Source organism: Delphinus delphis, chromosome 10 (assembly GCF_949987515.2).
Source record: "Delphinus delphis chromosome 10, mDelDel1.2, whole genome shotgun sequence".
NCBI lineage: Eukaryota > Metazoa > Chordata > Mammalia > Artiodactyla > Delphinidae > Delphinus > Delphinus delphis.
Genome location: NC_082692.2, coordinates 52,313,260 through 52,332,328, shown reverse-complemented (window position 1 = coordinate 52,332,328; position 19,069 = coordinate 52,313,260). Strand labels below are relative to the sequence as shown.

Genomic DNA, 19,069 nt, shown 5'->3' with positions numbered 1-19,069 from the left:
ATGCCCATTTTTAAAAGTGTCAAGAGGCAGTCAGCACCCAGGTGGGCTTGCAGCATGGTTTCTGTGGCCCGGGCAGTTAGTCTGGTGGTGCATATCCCTTACATGTCTGCCTTGGACAAATTAAAAAAAAAAAAACTCTGACCTTAGTCATTCTAACATGAAGGCAACATGCCCATGTTAATTTCTCCAATTTTTGCATTTACTTTTCTCACAAAAACAAAAAACCCTCAATGAAGCCATGTATTTTCTACGCTTTAAAATTAAAACATTTTGCTGACCGGGCATGACAGCTAATGGACAGTATTAAGCAAGATTCATTTAAAAAAATACAAACGACCTTCCCACCCACCCGAATATACCTAACATGCTAGTTAAAAACAACAGCCCTTACCCTCCCACCCTCTCACCTGCATTGAATTTAGGGGAAAAGAAGAAAAGAAAGAAATCTTACTGTCCTAGAAACAAGAACACCCCAGAAATGTGAAAAATCCTCCTCTGAAAAGACAACTACACAGACTGCTAGAAACACAAAGAACTATTCCAGAGCTGGTTATTTAAAGAAAGTAAACACTTTGCTACACACATTAACATTCAGTCAGTGTGCTCTGAGATAGAGCCTTAAGAAAAATACTACCTGAGCTTGTAAGTTAATACAATCATTAAAAGGAGGTCTACGACCATGTGGATACACAAAACTTTTAGAACCATTACTGGTTAAATGATGATGGAAAACATCCCACCAGGCTGGCTTGTTAACCCGTAAGATCGGTTTTTAAAATAGGCATCATTGAGGTATTTCTTCACCATGACATTTATAAACCAAATTCACAATAATGACAGTGGTCTTAAGGATGCTCTCTTCCAACCAAAACAAAAATTAAGCGAGGGGGGAAGAGAGGTGGAGAGGCAATACAGTATATCATGGTAATGTGCTTCTCAACTTTATCAAGTATTTAATAAACAGGCAAAGGAAAAGAATAACCCGTCAAAGAACATGTTACCTTTGGTAGGGGAAAAAAAAAAAAAATCAAACACAAAAGAGCAACACACACACTTCACCATCACTGCTCAGTAAGACAGTGATTGCTGCAATGCCATGGTGAGGGACATCCTGCTGGGTCCAGAAAGGGTACAAATACAATCACGAGGTCTCAAGGATGTTCATTCCTTTCCAATAGGTGATGTTCCCAACTAGACCCTTAGAATTGCTCCTAAAAGGGTGTATTTTCAGACATTCAAAATACAGATATTTTTTCTCTTGAAGAGAAAAAAAAAAAAAGACCTAAAGGTCTTCATTTGCAGATAAGTCCTCAAAAAGGTCAGATGAACCCGTGGTTTCAGAACACTGAACAACGTGGTAACGGTGTGCATAACTCCTGGTGGGGGAAAAAAGCCAGATTGGTAAGAAATACTTGGATTTATGACTACATTTGTCTGTATAGGACTATTTGGTTTCAAAGTTTCTTTTCCAAGGTCAATCAGACGCTTCTCCTGTGAGAAGTCAGTTCTGGATTTATGAAAACATTTTCTTCTCGAGGTAGCTCTCCACTCCTACCCACTCCCCGGTGGATTAATACTATTCAGAGACCCGTCAGATACTAACATGAGGTAGATGACTTTCACCAAAAGTGAGGTAGAAACTAAACAAAAGCAGATGGTGTGGGATGGAGTGGTTGGTGTGTGTGTCCTGTGCCCTGGCCCACAGGCAGCCTGGCCCAGGGAGGCCAGGGCGCCTCAAGAGGGCCAGGCTCCACGATTCCATCACACGCAAGTACAAGACTATGACTTTTATACAGCCCCAGACTGTTGGAAACTCAGTAAGAGTGATGTTTTAAATAAATACTTTTTGGCACCATTGGATTTCTTCTTCTTCTTTTTTTAAACAGAAAAACAAGCCTATAACTTTGGCATATCTTTCACTATCTACCAGAACACAGCAATCTTAGAATCTTCCAAAGAGGAAGACGACACACATACAACAGTATTCTGCTGCTTCAAGCCCAGAAGACCTCCTGCCTCCGATCATTAAGCTTTGGCTTAACTAGAATAAAGCAGACTGAGCCAATCTCATGCTATTCTCTTACAGCCCCATTACAAAGTGCCTTCCATCTGGCAACTTTTTTTTGGCCCAGCGCGTAATTTAGATTCCATTTATGGTACCCTTGTAGGTGTTTCCCCGACTCCCCAAATAAGTTAGACTTAAAAGGGCATCCATCCATCAAAGAGTTAGTGCACTTGGGGGTACTGTTTGGGCCACTGGGCTCCAGCCAACTTGCATGCCACCTGCCAGCCACCACACAGCACAGGTTCTCAGACAGCATTGCTTCTCGTGACCAATTTCACAGAGGAATTATTTCAAAAACAAAAACAAAACCACCATAATGAAAAACAGTAACACTTCTGAAACGTTAAGTTGGTATCAACCAAAAGTGGCTTGTATCTGTGGGTTATTTAGATTTCCTTTAGCCATCTCAATATCCAAACCTATACATCCAAATCCAATTGGCATCTCAAACCATATACTGACCTTACACCTCACCCCACCCCCTGACCAGATCAGACATACCTGGGGACTATTGTCTCAATATCACATTTCCTCAAGAGAAACATTTTATCCTCCTCCCTCACAGCACCCAGGACCTTATCTTTTCACCACGTTAAAGACACCCTCTTTGACCCAATTCCTGCTACCCTAGCATCACCCCATAATGGGCAGGAGACACGCATTGATAAACACTTGTTCTCTCTCACACTAGGGAGGTCCAAATGCTGGCTTTTCTCATCTCTCTTCCACACTGTACAAGAAGCACACTCTGGAGGTGCTTTGCACCAATCCCTGTGGGTCAGCAGTCAATCTGGGGCAGCCACAGATGGCAATATTTTAAAAACAAAAGCTTCCCAAGTGTGACCATGTTTCTCAAATGGCAGCGATGCACAACTTTGCGTGCAGAAAATGTAAGGAGACGTACCTTTTACAGAGAGTAAAGCGGCAGTTATCACCCAGAGACACGTTCATTTCAAGGAGGGGACCTGGTTGCCTTAAGCAGGCAAATTGAATAGTCTATTAAGCCCTAATCATTTTAGCCACATGTGGAAACCCTGGCTTTACAACCAAATCCACAAAAAAATGTTAAATAAGCAGCTCTGGTTGCTGCTACTCACCAAGGAAATTTCTCACTCAGGTTCCAATATTTCCCCACATATGGGGAAACTGGGAAGGAAAGGTTAAGAGTGAAGATGATGAAAATGAAGACAGAATAATCAAAGGTATTGACTACTGGAAATAGCTTAGCCATAATCATGACCTGAGTTTCTGAGAACATTTTAAAGAATTGAAGATACTTTTTTTTTTCAATTAAAAAAATTTTTAACAATTATACCCCAATAAAGATGTTAAAAAAAAAAATTTTTTTTAATCATTTAAAACCAGTTGTCTTTGGTGTTTAAAGGGGGATTATTTAGGGGGCAGGGGGATTGAGAGGAGGAGGTTCAGCACCAAGTTATTCCAAAATAAAAAACAATTAAAAATGTTTAATTACGTGATCTCTTTACCAGTCAAAGAACTTCGAACTTAGGGGCAACATAAAAGGCAACTGAATAGGAATTAGAGATGGATTCACTATTAGAGAGGGAATGACTATTAAATTCTTCAATAAAAGAAGAAATGCTTTTACATAACAAGATCCCCTGGCACCTTCCCACCCTGAAACACAGCAGCTGGGCAACAGCAGTTTGAAACTACTTTCCAGTTTTTGGATCCTTTATTGCATGTGGTTCTCCTTTATGCAACAAGGTTTCCCCCATCTTGGTCACTCAGAAACCCCAGAACTAAAGCAATGGGAAGACACAGGGGACCAGGAAGTGGTAAATTAAATATCCAAAAGAGCTGGATGGGAAAAGCAGTTTGATTGGCTTGCTACACTGGTCCCCATCATCTCCTTTTTTTTTTTGGGCGGGGGGATGACAAAAACAATCTATCCACTTGTTAGTCTGTTCGTTAAAAACTCTATCCATATTGCAAGAGGAATTTCTCTTAAATACAGGGATAGAAACTGATCTGTTAGTCTTCCAGTTTAAACAAGAAGTGTCCTGGAAGCCACTGCCATCTGAGAGCACCTCTTTCTCCTGTAGTGCTCTGGAATTTGGTTCTCATTTCAGTATTTGAAAGACAGTTAACGCCCAGAAGCACAAGGTTCTGCACCCAAGTCCAGCTTACGACAAACCCACCCTGTAAAGTGACGGATGCCATCCCATGTTTCTGCAGTGGGAGCCTGGATTAATAAATTTTCATTCTTTGGTACCGAGATACAGGTTGAACAAGAGGTTTCATTTCCTATACGTTTTTCCGGTTGGGGCAACGTGGTTTACAAATCCTTTACATTCAAAGGCCTTTAGGGGGAAAATTCACGTTTACCGTGCTCCGTGGCTTGGGAGCAGACCACTCTGTAAAAGTGACCCGAGAAGAGGGTGTGGGGATGGGCTGTTCCCATAAACTTGACTTTAAAACATTCTATTTCCCTGAACTTCCAAAGCAGGAAAAAATTGTGCTTTTAAAACAAAAGTTCATTCCTTTGCCTACTCTTCTTAGGAAAAGAAATGCCTAACATTAAGAGAACAACATTCAACTGCAGTCTGGGGGTCCCTTGCCTGTGTCTCATGCTCTCTGCTGACCAACTCAGCACACGCGTGCCCATCCACCCACTCAATGTCCACACGCCACATGCCTGAAAATCCTCTTTCTGAGAAGGAGGGTAATTTTCTTCTTCTACTTAATTCTTTATAACCAACAGCAAACTAAAAACACAACTTCTGAGAATACTTTTAATCAAAAATCCTGAACTACATCTATTTTTCAGAAACCAAAGTGTGAAAAGAAAAAGTTCTTTGGGAGGTGGTATAGCATTTTTACTATTTTGGTGTAAGGTGGCTTCACACCCACACATACATACATACACACGCACACACACACACACACACTCCCTTAGAAGAAACAAAGATTGCATACCCTAAGATAGGAATGGTCTGCTTTTCTTGGCTAGCAAGCCACAGCCACTTCTTCTAGGAATAAGAAAAGATACTGATGTTGAACGGGTTGAGAAACACACTGAGGTATAAAAGAACACAGGAAGTTCACTGTTGCAGCATTAAAAAAAAAAAAAAAAGATTTTTCCCAAAAAGATCAAGATCACCACACAGCCTAACCCCATAAACACAGTATTCTCAAGAACACAAATACTCTACAATTAAGCATCTTAAATCCCATTTTTCCACGTGTTATAGTTTTTTTTTCTTTTTAACTTAGTAGTTTTCTCGTGTTTGCTTGGCTCAATCTACAGAATGCACCCCACCGCACACATCCAGCACCCTCCCAGCCAGAGAGATGCTAGGCTTGTGCGTGTCACGCCCCACGGAGGGGAGAGGAAACGTGAACTCCACTGAGCGAGGGTGGGAGGGCAGAGGGCCTGTTGGAGAAGGAAATGTAAAGGTTTCTGAGGTAGATAGAGATCATCACTTCACAGGCTCAATCCCTGCAGAAAAGATACGTACATTCATCTGTAAAAAAATAAAGATGAGGTAGGACATAAGCAATGTTGTACTTTTCTTGTTGTCTTTAAACAAAATTAAAAAAAAAAAAAAAAAAAGGAATTTCCCTGAGACGGTTTCTTCTTTGAATTTCAAAAGGGGGAGAGAGAGAGACACGTACACACGCGCACCCCAAACACAGAAGCCTAGGAATGTGATTAGAAGATGAGGATTCGATTGTTGCCAAAGTCCACCACGACAATCATCCCATCCGGCGTGACAGCGATGCCGGAGGGCCGGTCCATCTGCCCAAAGCCACTGCCCTGAGCGCCAAACTTGCACAGGAAGCTGCCGTTGGACTCGAACATCTGCACCCGGTGGTTCCTGGAATCGGCCACGATGATGCGCCCCTCCTGGTCCACGGCCACGCCCTGTGGGCGCAGGAATTGCCCATTGGCGGTGCCCTCTGAGCCCAGGAAGCGGGCCGACTGGCAGTCTGGGTGAATGACCAGGAGCCGGTGGTTGTTGAAGTCGGTGACCACCAAGTGGCCCTCGTGGTTGAAAGCCACCCCCCTCGGGGAGTCAAAGTGCTTCCAGAGAGCCCCCTCGAAGCCATACTTATTCAGGAAGACCCCATCGGGCCCGAACAGCTGGATCCGGTGGTTCCGCGTGTCGGAGACCAGGATCTTGCCCTCGGAATTCACCGCCACATCCCAAGGGTAGTTAAATTGCCCGTTTTTGGTGCCCTTCTCACCGAACTTGAGGAGGAACTGGCCCTCAAAGGTGAAGATCTGGATGCGATGATTGTCCTTGTCGGCCACCACGATCCTGCGGGAGGTGTCACAGGCTACGCCGGCAGGCCGGTCAAACTGCCCGGGCCGGGAGCCCAGAGTGCCGAACTTGTGGTGGAAGGCGCCGCAGGGCTTGAACACCTGGATGCGATTGTTGCTGCGGTCAGCGACCACGATGTAGCCCTCCTTGTCCACGCTCACGCCCCAGGGCCGGCACAGCTTGCCATCGCTGTCGCCCTCACTGCCGAAGCTCAGGCCCGGGAGCCCGATGCCCACGTAGCTGCGGCCGGACTTGACCACCACCTTGAAGGGGCTGTTCTCGATGTGCTGGTTGCACAGGGTGACCGATACCAGGTGCTCGCCCTCCAGCTGCGGCCGGTAGCTCACGACGTATGTCCCGTTCTGCTGGTCGCTCACCTCCGCACCAAACAGGTTGCCGTCAGGGCCCAGGACCACAGCCGACATGAGGTCGCCTCCTGAGAGGCGGGGCTCCCCGTCATGGTCGTAGCCGATGACAGTGAAGGAGGCCACCTTGCCCTGGAGGGCCCGCTTGAGGCCGTCGCCCGTGGCCTTGGTGAGCGGCGCGAAGGCCCCGCTGCTGACAAAGCCGAAGGACTTGATGGCGAGGTAGAGGGCCTGGTCAGGGGGTGTGAACATGACCCGGTCGTCCTCCTGGGGCTGCAGGAGGCTGCGCACGGTCTTGAGCTCCTGCACCTGCGCCAGCATGCGGTCTCGGGCCAGCAGGATGTCCAGCGCCCGCCCCTCCTCCAGGACCTGCTGCACGGCGCTGATGGTGCTCTCCAGCTTGTTGAGGTTTTGCCGCAGCTTCTCCACCTGCAGGTACAGGGACTTGGCTTTCACCTGGCGGATTTTCTCTACCTGGAGGGAAAGGTGAGAGCCGGGAGAGAGGACACAGAGGCTTAGAACCAAGACAGAAAACAACACATTGGCTGACATACTCATAACTGAGGGAAACCTCACACCGAGGGAGGGTCTGCAGAAACGTCTGGTCTGCATTCCCCCAAAGTGGCAAAATCCAAAGACAGAGGAGGCTGGGGAACTGTCCCTGATCACAGGAGATGACTACAGAGACCTGACAACTAAACGCCAACAACTGATCCTGGATTGGGAGGACACTGCCATTAAACACACTATTGGTGGGATGTCCCTGATGGTCCAGTGGTTAGGACTCTGTGCTTCCACTGCAGGGGGTGTGGGTTCGATCCCTGGTCAGGGAACTAAGATCTTACAAGCCGTGCATGACCAAAAAAAACTCAAAGCAAACCAAACCAAAGCAAACCAAACCAACCAACCAACCAACCAAACAAAAACACCAACCCACTATTGGTGAAATGTGACTACAGACTCAGGATTAGGTACTGGTGTTGTATCAAGATTCGACTTCCTGGCTTTGGTTAACTGTGATTAAGAGAATATCCTTGCTCAGAGGAAATAAACTGAAACATTTAGGTGTAAAGGGGCAGTGTCTCCAACACTCCAACTTACTGTCAAATCACACACACACACTCACCTATTGAAAGAGAATGATGAAAATGGGACAAGATGTAAATAATCAGTGAATCTGGGTAAAGGATACAAGGGGCTCTTTTATCATTCCTGCAAATTTTCTCTCAGTTAGAAATTAAATAGAAGTTAGAAACAGCCGTGTAACAAAGAAACGTTTACTGAGCACCTACACTGTGCCAGGTGCCGGAGATACATGTGGCCCATAGAAAACATGGGCCCCGCCCCACTGAGCTTAGAGTTTAAAGCAACAGATACTAAGCAAGCAAAGAAATATTGCAAGACAATTTCAGACAGTGCTGGGGTTAGAGGGTAGAAAAAGAGTGTGACAGACAGTGACGAGGGAGGCCTGATTTAGACAGAGGGTTGTCAGGGACAGGTGGCCTTGAACGTGGAGAGAAAAGCGGCAGAAAGGGGACCAGAGGAAGGACAGACCAACGGACTGTAGTACAAGGCTGGTCATGCACTCCGAACACACTGAATCGAAAATGCTCCTACGTACAGAGGGCCTAAAGTCTCCTGAAGGATATTTCTCTCTCAGCCTCTCTTTCAGCATAAACACACACACACACACACACACACACACACACACACACACACACACACACACACACACACACACACACGTGATCAGAGACAGAAAGCCTGTGTGTGGAGAGAATAAAATGAAGGATTTGGCGAGGATCACAAACCCGGCTCTTTCCTTGTCCCGTTTTCTCTCTTCACAGGGGTTAGAAATCTTCATCAGGGAGCCTGAGAGGTCCCACCCCCCAAATTTGGAGACACCAACTTTTTAGCAACTGTTGGTCTGTATTATTTCCAAAGGGGCCTCTAAATCTAAAACACCGTGATATGTAGACATGGGTTCTGACCTGCTTCTGACTCAGATCACACTATTAGGGAACGTGGGATTTCTGTCTGCCTGATCAGTCAGTTCTCCATTCTTTTGCAGGAAATAACTCAGTCCTCTAAGTTTAAGTGGTTTCCTCTGAAAAGAACAGATCAGTCGCCCAGCCAGTGCGTGCTGTTTTGCAGAGAGGACCATGACTTCTGAGTCCTTGACCGATTTGAAAGCCACAGAAAGTCTACTTCAGAATAAGGGTCCACTGTTGGAAGGGCTGCATTTTAATCCGATTTTCCCGTGGGGGGTGGATAACATGATTCTGGACCTGATTCATGTGTATTCATCTGTCCACTCTGGAAGGACGTGTGTGTGCAGAGAAGCCCGTGTGGGGACAGATCAAAGAGAAGCTCTGTCGTTTGGTTTTGCACTGGGCCAAACCTCTCGGCCTCAATTCTGATCCCTCAACCGGATAGTTGCAGCTACCCGCCAAGAGGCAGCCATGTCCACTGGAAATGCACAAGCTACAAGAAAGGACATGCATCCAGATACCTATAACTAGGTCACCCAGCACTCAAGTTATCTCCAATAACCAGGATGCAAGAAAAAAAACAACACCACTGTGTAACAAGGAGGTGCCCAGACAGAGCCAGGCAAGAGGGAGCAGAAAAATCAGTGATTAGTGAAGAAGAAGGGGGACTCCCACAGGATCTGGGGCGTGGTACCCCAGCAAAAAAAGCAAGCACAAATGGGACTGAGGCGTGTCCAGAATGAGCAGGCTGATTTTGGATTTATCCAAGAATGAGTTTTTAGGCAAGTAAAAACAAAATTGATAACATGAATAAGAGACTGACTGTCCTTCCGAATTTGCTTCTCCTACGGTAAAAAAAAAAACCGTGCTCTCTATTCCTCCTGAAAGAGAACTGCCTTGAGAGAGGTCCTCAGCCCCACCGGAGGGAGGGTAACTAAGGTGAGATCTGCAGAAACCCCTGCACACAAAGGCCTTTTCATCAGCAGATCCAGCAGAGCAAGTTTGTGGCAGAGTTCACCACAGAGCTCTCAGGTTGCAAGGAGGGGGCCCCTTTCAGTTATAATTAACATTCGTGGGTGGCATGGGACTGGCAGACCTTGGGGACATCGGAGGGTCTGAAAACTGTGTCAGGCCCACAAAGGTGCCTGAACAAATCATGTGAATTAAATCTTGGACTGTTTCCATCCAAGGACTCTTCTCTTCTGTCAAAAGGCAGTAGAGAGTCAGAAGAAGCAGAAAGCAGCTAGATACAGAGCTAACTCAAAGGAAGAGGCAATGCAAAAGCCCACACAGCCTTCCCAAAGGCCAATACAATTTACTCTTTTAGGGGACAGGAAATTGGCGAGGATCACTTTCAGAAATCGACATGCGGTCCCCACCATCATATAGTTTGCAGTGAGCCAAACAAGCACCACACACTCAAACACACCCGTTCACATCAGCTCTGTATAGTCTTGCTTCTGGGTTCAGAGAAGGTGATCCCAGTTGAACTGGCGTGAGGTACTGGCCCCTCTTAGGCACGCTGCCCTCTTCTACCTGAGCGAGAGCGCAAGATCAGAGAAGAAAATGCTGCGGGGGCGGGGCGGGGCGAGTCATCCCTCCAGCTGATTTTATCTAAACAGCACACCAGCACGCTCAGCGCTCTTTCCGGCTCCAACAGGAAGAAAGGGCACTCGCTCACTGCCCCCACAAGTGGAAAACTGGTTTTCCACAAGAGGTCAGGAAGTCCAAACAGCCGGGACACCAAAACTAAGGACGTGTGTTAGCAGCCTGCTTTCCTAACAGCAGTCTCCATTGTACTCCCTTCTTTCTGCTTCCACCTGAGTGCCTGCAATAGAAAACTTGAGACTCTGTCCAGTCTCGGGGACCTGACCGCTTCTGAAAAGGCTTCTTGTCGTCTTACTGCTCGGAGAGGAACCCCTGCATCTTTCTGCAGACAAACTTAGGAGAAAACTACCAAGTGTTCTAAACTCAGAGCCGGGATCCAGGGTGTGACATCAGCATGCTGTCACCATGCTGTGGTTCAGAGGCCGTGCCGGCCACCGAGGAGCCCAAGGGTGGGGTGGGCGTGCAACCCCCCCCCCCCCGCCACATTACCTTCCACAGCAGCTCACACTCCCGCTCCTCCAGGGCCTTCTTGTGTCTCGCAGTCACGGCTTTGACCTCCGACTGTACCACTTTTGCCTTCATCTCCACCTGCTCTGCCACCGTCTGGGCCTGCTCGATGCTCAGCTGGAAAACCAAAAACAATCTCAGAGCAAGAGAAGTACCTTCCCTCCTCACACGCAGCACTTAAGGCTGCTTTCTTCAGCCCCGAAAAACTAACGCCTTAGGCCCCCAGCCCAGACCTCGAGGTCCACGTCCTTGGAAAGAAAGCAGGCACTGGGGGAGAGAAGGGCATCTGTTTGACATGTAACTGAAGGAGCTGCTTGGCAAGGGCTGCATTTCTTTGTATAAGAAATGGCACCTACAAAGTGAATGTCAGGACTATTAAGAGATAGTCTGACACAGTGAAACCAGTGTAGCTGGGTCACAGCCCAAAACAGACTGGGGATCAGATGTGAAATGTTCTACTGCAGATGCACGAGCAACTTTCCACAGACTTTCCGGCCAGGCTCCCCACCTGGGGGAAATCTCGCAGGCTGGGCACATCCCTCGGGAGAAGGTGTGCAACAGGCTGCAGCCCAGCTCAGAACCAACACCAAGTGCAAACTGGGAAACAGTGTCTGATGCACCTGAGAAGCCCTGCCTATGGCCAGAGACCACCTCTGCACCCCCAGGCCCCAACCCTGTACCATCAGCCCCCGTAAATCAGCCCGTTTAATCAGACGTATGATTGTTCATAAAAAATTAATCCAGACAGAGGCCTGGTGTTTTCATGAATATTACATGATGTGCCTTGAAAAGCCACAAGGACTGGAGACACTGAGGTATTAAATCAGGGAGTTCAAACTGATTGCTAATGCTGCAACAGGCTTCAGAGCAGGTGTCCCAGATCAGGAGGGACTCAGGGAAGCCTCAAGGGTTTAGAACCTGCCTGGGTTCAGGAATCAGCTACAGGTGACCAGTCTTCTGTGTGCCCTGCAGAGAACGGTTTCTGGGACACAAGACACATCTAAAGCGGGCACAGTCCTGGACAAGCCAGGCCGGATGGTCATCCTAGGGCTCAGGAAACCCAGGTTCAAATCCTAGCTCCACCTCCTACCAGTTCAGACAAGCTCCTGCCCTTCTCCAACTTCGGAGTGAAAGTGAGAAAAATGCAGGACAATATATGGGAAGAGCTGAGTCCAGCCCCTGGTCATCCCCTCCCCTCATCCTACTTAGCTCGCATCATACAGATAGGCCTATTCACACTTCCTACCTTGTTTTGTTTTTAAATTGTAGTAATAAAATACACGCAGCATAAAATGTCCCACGAGTGACATTCAGCACATGCAATGTGGTGCAGTCACCACCACTGTCCGGCTCCAGAACACCTTCTCTACCCAAAACGAAGCTTCCCACGCCTGTGAAGCAGTCGTTCTCCATCTCCCCTCCCTCTCCCCCATGGCATGCATAACCTACAGTCTCTACAGACTTGTCTATCCTGGATATTTCACACAAATGGAATCAAACAATACATGACCAGCCTTATTTTCATGAATATGCTCCCGGCTAATCAGCTATGACTCATTCAGTCACTTACAACTGGGACCCCTAACTGACCACCTTTCTTGCTCTCAGTCTGATGACACCTGCTCACTGCATTCCCTGCCCCCATCCCCGTGAGGCCTAAGGATCCACTGAGCGGATAGGAGCTGGCACCTGGCCGATCTGGGTGGCTCACAGTTTGGCCTGGGATGCTTTCTCTTCCAAAGTCACCCTAAAATCTCAAAACCTAGCTCAGATGCCACTTCTTCTCTAAAATCGGAAGTAAAGGACACCTATCCACAGTGTTTCCGTTCCATCTTTACTATCCTGTCCCAAGTGTCATTACAGACTGAACTAAGGTGGGCCAGGTACACAGTGCACAGTACTTAGCACTGGGTTCTAACAGGGACAATCTATACATTTTATACTTGCTCGTGTCTACGGCCATAAACCGTGTCCTATCAAAGCACTACATAACTGCACTGGGTTAAATATCGTCCTGCCAAACTCCAGGCGTGCCTGCAACTTCAGAACGTGGTTAAGATGAGGTCATATTGGACTAGGGTAAGTCCTAAATGCAGTGACTGATATCCCATAGGGCCATGTGAGGATGGAGGCAGAAAATGGAAGTAAGGCAAGTACAAGCCAAGACGTGCAGACCACGACCTGCAAGAAGAAGCAAGGAAAGGTTCTTCCTTAGAGGCTTCATATGGAGCACAGCCCTGCTGACACCTTGATTTTTGACTTCTATCCTCCAGAATCGTGAGAAAACAAATTCCTATTGTTTTAAGTTACCCGGTTTATAGCAGCCCTAGGAAACTAATACAGTAGCCAACAAGTTGAAATAGATGGCTGTATCCAAATTACCCGAAACACAAAAAGTTAAGACTGACAGGCTTCCCTGGTGGCGCAGTGGTGGAAAGCCCGCCTGCCGATGCAGGGGACACGGGTTCGTGTCCCGGTCCGGGAAGATCCCACATGCCGCGGAGCGGCTGGGCCCGTGAGCCATGGCCGCTGAGCCTGTGCGTCCGGAGCCTGTGCTCCGCAACGGGAGAGGCCACGACAGTGAGAGGTCCGTGTACCGCAAAAAAAAAAAAAAAAAAAAAGTTAGACTGACGGATCAAATAAGTGTGCATGTAAGCAGATACCATAACAGGGTGTCTCGGGCTGTCTGTCAGGATTAATTCAGAAGAAGAGAAACCTCACTAGACATTTAAGCAGAGACGATTTAATACAGGGAATTTGGTTAAACGGGAAGCGGGGAACTGCTAATGCAAAGGGCACACTGATGATTAAGACAGACTGCAGTAACTGCAGTCAGTAGCTACCACCCCTTGGGCTCAGAGAACAAAGAAAGTAGGGGTTACCAGGACCCAGAAGTATGGGGGAGGGGCACCCCAGGCCCAGCTCATTCTGGGAGTGACAAAAGCTAGAAACTGGAACCAACTTCTGCTGCCAGGGTAAAAAAATACTGCTGATAAGAACAGGAAGTCAAAAGGAAGAAGCAAGTCCCTTCTCCCCACTTCCAGGCACATGGTTTGAAATGAACACTGCAGCCCCAGCCTCACACTGCACGACTGTGAAAGGGTAGGTTGGTAGGTTATTAACCGGTACACCCTGTTTTCAGATGTGTTGGTTATTAATTAGCACAGAGCTGGTATCCACATCAATTCTGACTGAGGCAACCAAGCCTATGTCCACAACATTTCTTTAACGCTTCCTCGATGGAAAGCAAAGGCCACAAACTGCCTTCTATTACTTAACCAAACTGAATTTCCATTAAAATCAGAAGATATGGAAATAACAGGTACACATGCCTACAGGGCAAGAACTGGCCGGAGAGCAATGACCATCCCCTCTGCATGCACAGCCAATGTCTGCTCGCCGCCTACCCTCCTAGCCAGGCTGCTCCTACTGTTTCCTCCTAGGTCCCTAGCAGGCCCTGTGTTAACTCCCATCTATGACAGGAACTATTTCTTCCATTTTCCAAATAGGTCAAAGGGGAGCAAAGCTCTGGCTATAATTTGAGTCATTCCCATTCCTAGTCATAAAAGTCCTATGTGAAGAGACCAAATGGAGCTTTCCTCTCCAAATCCTACACAACACCCCAGCAAGCACTGCATTCCAAGACGTGCAGACCAGGACCTGCTTAACTAGTTTCCATTATCTAAGCAGGGCATTTGAAGGACGCCAAGAGGCAGGTGGGTTGGGGGAAAACGGCAGTGGGTAAAAGGGCTGGGGAAACTCTGAACAGAAACATATGCAAGAAAGAAAGAGAAGGAAAGAAAGGAAGGAAAAAGGGAGGGTGGGTCACCTAACAAGCATGGGGGCTTGAGAAAAAATGTTAACTTCAAATGTTAACAGATTCAATCAAACACTCGAAGTTGAGGCAAGTCAGTGATGCCATTTGACTGCTGAGTGGTGGCCACTTAGTACTGAGGAGGAGTCTGAGGCCAAATCTGGGTTTCACAGGGAAGGGTGCAGAAAGTGATTAGTGATGTCTGCCATGGAGAACAGTGGTGCCCTGATGACAGGTATTTAAAGTGTCCTGATAGAAGATACTAGAGAATGCAAGTGTCACCCATAAGCTCAAAGGCCACCATACCGGTACCAGATGGGGGAATTACTGTAGTTCACTCTAAAATGTAATTTTTATCACATTTAATATCTTTGAAACTATGATTCATCTTAACACTGTCAGTGGGCTTTTTCCCTTTGTTAGCTGTATATAAAATAAATGTGCATATCTTACAGTTAATGGCATCTTAAATGTGATGAAAGAAATAAAAGTAACGAATCAAGGCTGTCTTACATGGAGAGCAACTATATTCCTGACCCAAACTCTGGATGTCCCCCGGGGAATCTGTGCACCTTTATGAAATCCTCTAATTACATAAGTGACCAAAATGTTGTATTTTCATCAAGAGTGAAAGTGACTTGGATATCAGATTACTTGACTCATCAGAAAGATCACTTCAGTATCACACATAGGAATGCTGATAGCTGCTGAGAAACTTATTAAAATCCTAAACCATCTGCCCACCCTAGAACACACGATCGATTCTTTACCATTTCCAAAAAGTCTTATGTTAAAAATAATTCATGTATTCAAATACTCGTTCTAAACAGTTTCCTACTCGATTACTTTTTAAAATATTTTTCTATCTATCTATTTATGGCTGTGTTGGATCTTCGTTGCTGTGCGCAGGCTTTCTCTAGTTGTGGCGAGTGGGGGCTATACTTCATTGCAGTGCGCAGGCTTCTCATTGCAGTGGCTTCTCTTTTTGCAGAGCACGGGCTTCAGCAGTTGTGGCACGTGGGCTCAGTAGTTGTGGCTTGCGGGCTCAGTTGCTCCACAGCATGTGGGATCTTCCCGGACCAGGGATCGAACCCGTGTCCCCTATACTGGCAGGTGGATTCTTAACCATTGCGCCACCAGGGAAGTCCTAGCAGTTTCTTGACTTTCAAGCTTATCCTATCAGATGAGGGAAACAACCTATGATTTTTTTGTCTTCCTAAAACCTTGTCACCTGGATCAGGCAAGAAGATTCAAAAATAAAGGCACACTATTACCTGCCTATGTAAGAGAACTTCACTATATCTCAGAGTTACACGTGTCCCTTCCTAGCCCCAAAGGGATGGGAATTCAACAGAAACAAGGGTCTAAATTACCAGGACGTCTAATGCTTCCAATAGAATAGAATAAAATAGCATGGCATAGCACAGCAATAGCTAATGCTTCCAATAAAATTAAATTAAAAATAAATAAGTAAATAACCATGGCATGACCTTTATTTATCACCCAAGAAAGAGTATGAGATTCAACCTTAAATAAAATTTCCCATGCTCACTTATTTCTCACCTATAAACAAATCTGAGTAGCAAGGTGAGCACCCAGTCTTTCTAGAGTCCTGACTGAACACCCTAATATCCACTTGGATTTGGGGAGGTGGCTGGATGGCAAACAGGCAGTTGATGTGAAGGGGTCCAGCCAGGGTATCTGGAAGAAGCCCTGACCAGCCAGTAACTCCAGCCACATCACTGTCATCTTCACCATACTGTGAGGTCTCCGTGCACTGCCCACCCCCATGTGACTGCTGCTGCGTGGGTGTCACATGGGCTCATGTGGGTCGTTGTCCCATGGCCTCCAGACACTGGAGTCTGCCCAATAATCTACACATGCCATCTGAAAGGGAGTGGTAAAGGTTTTATACGCAAGAAAGAACCAGGGAAACAGGTGAAGGGTGGGGAGGGACTGACCTGGATGGCCTGGCGGCCCTGCTGGGCATCAGCCAGCAGCTGGATGGTGAGCGCCCGTGAGTCCTGCAGCGCCTCCTGGAGGTAGACGAAGCTGTGGCCGCCGTGCCGGCCCACAGTACACTCTCGGCAGATGGGCACTGAGCACGTGTCACAGTACAGGTGCAGCACCTGGGGACCAGAGAGGGCCAGGTGTTAATGACAAGGGGGTGGTGGCGGGGTGCTCTGGATCTCAGGACCCCACAATAAACAAGCACACCGCATAGGGAGCGGGATACCCGCAGGCGACTGTGAGGACAACTTGCTCCCCCCATCCCCACCCAAAGAAAAACAACCCACACCCTCGTTCTACTCCAGTTCCATTCACAACCACAACTGAGACACCACAAAGGCAAAGATGAAACAAAATGATCCTCCAAAGACTTCCCTGGGGGTCCAGTGCTTAAGACTCTGCGCTTCCACTACAAGGGGCACGGGTTCGATCCCTGCTTGGGGAGCTAAGATTCCGCATGCCGCTCAGTGTGGCCGAAAAAAATAGATTAAAAAAATAAAATGTGCTGCTCATCAATTGACCTTAGTAAATGACAATAATTATACAGTCATACGAATAAAACTATTTAAAACAAAAGAAAACAATCATCCTCCATAAGAGATTTCCCTGTATCTGAGATTAATTACCCAGAAAGGTTCCAAGATTGTCTCCCTGGTCTGAGATTGGTGGCCGGAATGAAAGGATAAATCGACAAGTTCCTCTCGCCACCCCACGCTCTGGGGTGGAAACCAGGCTGGGGGCCAGGATCAATCCCCCTCACACGGCAGCTGGCTGCCACCGTCCCCCCATCAAGGACACGAGCACACCCAAGGCACTCAAGCAAGGTGCGGGCTTAAGCTTCTGGAACAGGGGCCAAAGGCTAATGGTAAAGTCAGCCAGCTTCTTGTCTTTCTTCTTCCTGCCAAGTTGTTCCAAGGAGCTGACCCTGGGAGGCAGCCGGTGCTGACAGCGCTGTTTATACGATGCTCTGTGCCTCCCTGGGGCCCTGCGTGCTGGTGGGGGGGAGCGGCTTGGCACCACCTCCACCTGCTGATAAACCTGCCTGAGAGCCGAGCTCTCAGGAGCCAAAGCTCCTTGGCACAGAACGGGGCCAGTCCCGTTGCATCCCTCCCCAGAGCCGGCACGTAGGGCCGCTGTCTATAAATGTTTGCTGGCTTGCTTTCAAGAGCAGAGCTTCAGTTTGCCTCTGGTACACCTGGGGTGAAGGAAAGCGAGCCAACACTCGACAGGCAGGGAAGGGGCCATGTGTGTGTGTGTGTGTGTGGGGGGGGGGTGTCTTTCACATACACAAGCACTCAATCTCCAGGGGAGGAGGCTGCACAGGGAACAAGGGCTGGTCCCAACGCACGGAAGATGGTTACCCTGTCCAAAGCACAAAGCACAGAGACCCAGAAAGTTCCTATTAGGCTCCAAGTCCCACACAGAAAGGGCCTGGGGCAGAGCAAGAACGCGGCTCCTCTCATTCTCCAGGTTATTTATTTTATTGCAACCAAAGTCTCGGCGTAGTGCGTGTCCACGAGGAAATGACTGTCAGCCAAACAGGCTGCTCCACGTAGGGGGTGTGTGATCCAGCAGGGGTTAGGTTGCTTCTCTGGGAACTCTGGGATCCAGGAATGGAAAAAGGAAAGACTTAGGATATCACGTTCCTACTTTGAAGAAATGGTTGTGATACGGCAAGTTTTCTGGACCCTCTTTTACAGGAGGGAAACGTGATCGGGTTTGTAACTTTAGTGCCGATTTTTGTCCCGTGCTGTACCGTGGGAGACGGAACCCAGGAGGCATCTGCCTTCCTTTGTGAAGGCTAATCACTTTTTGAAGAAGGTCCACCATTTAGAGACTATCTAATCTTTCTCGTTTGATAAATCTAAAATTCCCAAGCCAGGCTTAGATACTAACCGAAAAATGCTAAACTGGGTAAATATGGGGAAATGCCCCGACACTCTCATTTTACGACATGGTGCTAAAGCAATTCTCCGGCCAGTTTCCACGACTCAACCACATCCCTCCCCTCTGCTCCCTCCATTTGTCACGGGAATAAAGGGATCACTCCTGCTAATGTGAAGTGTGAAAATCTCCTGCCACAAGGCTCCCTGTTCTTACCAAACAACTAAGCAATCTTCTCTTTACCTCTGCTCAGGAGCTACCTTTTCTTGGACAACTGTGTGGACTGACTAGTGTCCCCCTGCTTTAGGAGTCTGTGGGGCTCCTGCGAGTGGGGAAGAACCTTAGGCTGCAGGCCCCCGCATGTCCAGGCTTGAGAGCCCAGGTACCTCTAAAATGGGCAAACGGGGGTGCTTGGATGTGACCCCACCTGACAGTGTTTCACGTGGGATTGACACAGCTCTAATCGCCTAGAACACCCTGTGATCTTGGAAGCGCCACTGCTTCTGCAGTTCCAGGCTGACTGTAGGACCACGGGG

At 47.6% G+C, this 19,069-nt stretch overlaps 1 protein-coding gene across 1 annotated transcript in view; it reads right to left on the bottom strand.

The window, feature by feature from the left end:
* Nucleotides 1-5,563: 5,563 nt before the first annotated feature.
* TRIM71 (tripartite motif containing 71) overlaps nucleotides 5,564-19,069 on the bottom strand; it is a 57,651-nt gene continuing 44,145 nt past the window's right edge. The window contains exons 2-4 of the mRNA XM_060021373.1: nucleotides 16,601-16,768; nucleotides 10,808-10,942; nucleotides 5,564-7,193 (exon numbers count right to left, since the gene is read on the bottom strand). Of these exons, the coding sequence (XP_059877356.1) occupies nucleotides 5,742-7,193; nucleotides 10,808-10,942; nucleotides 16,601-16,768 (1,755 nt within the window). The 3' untranslated portion in view covers nucleotides 5,564-5,741. The remainder of the gene's footprint in view (nucleotides 7,194-10,807; nucleotides 10,943-16,600; nucleotides 16,769-19,069) is intronic.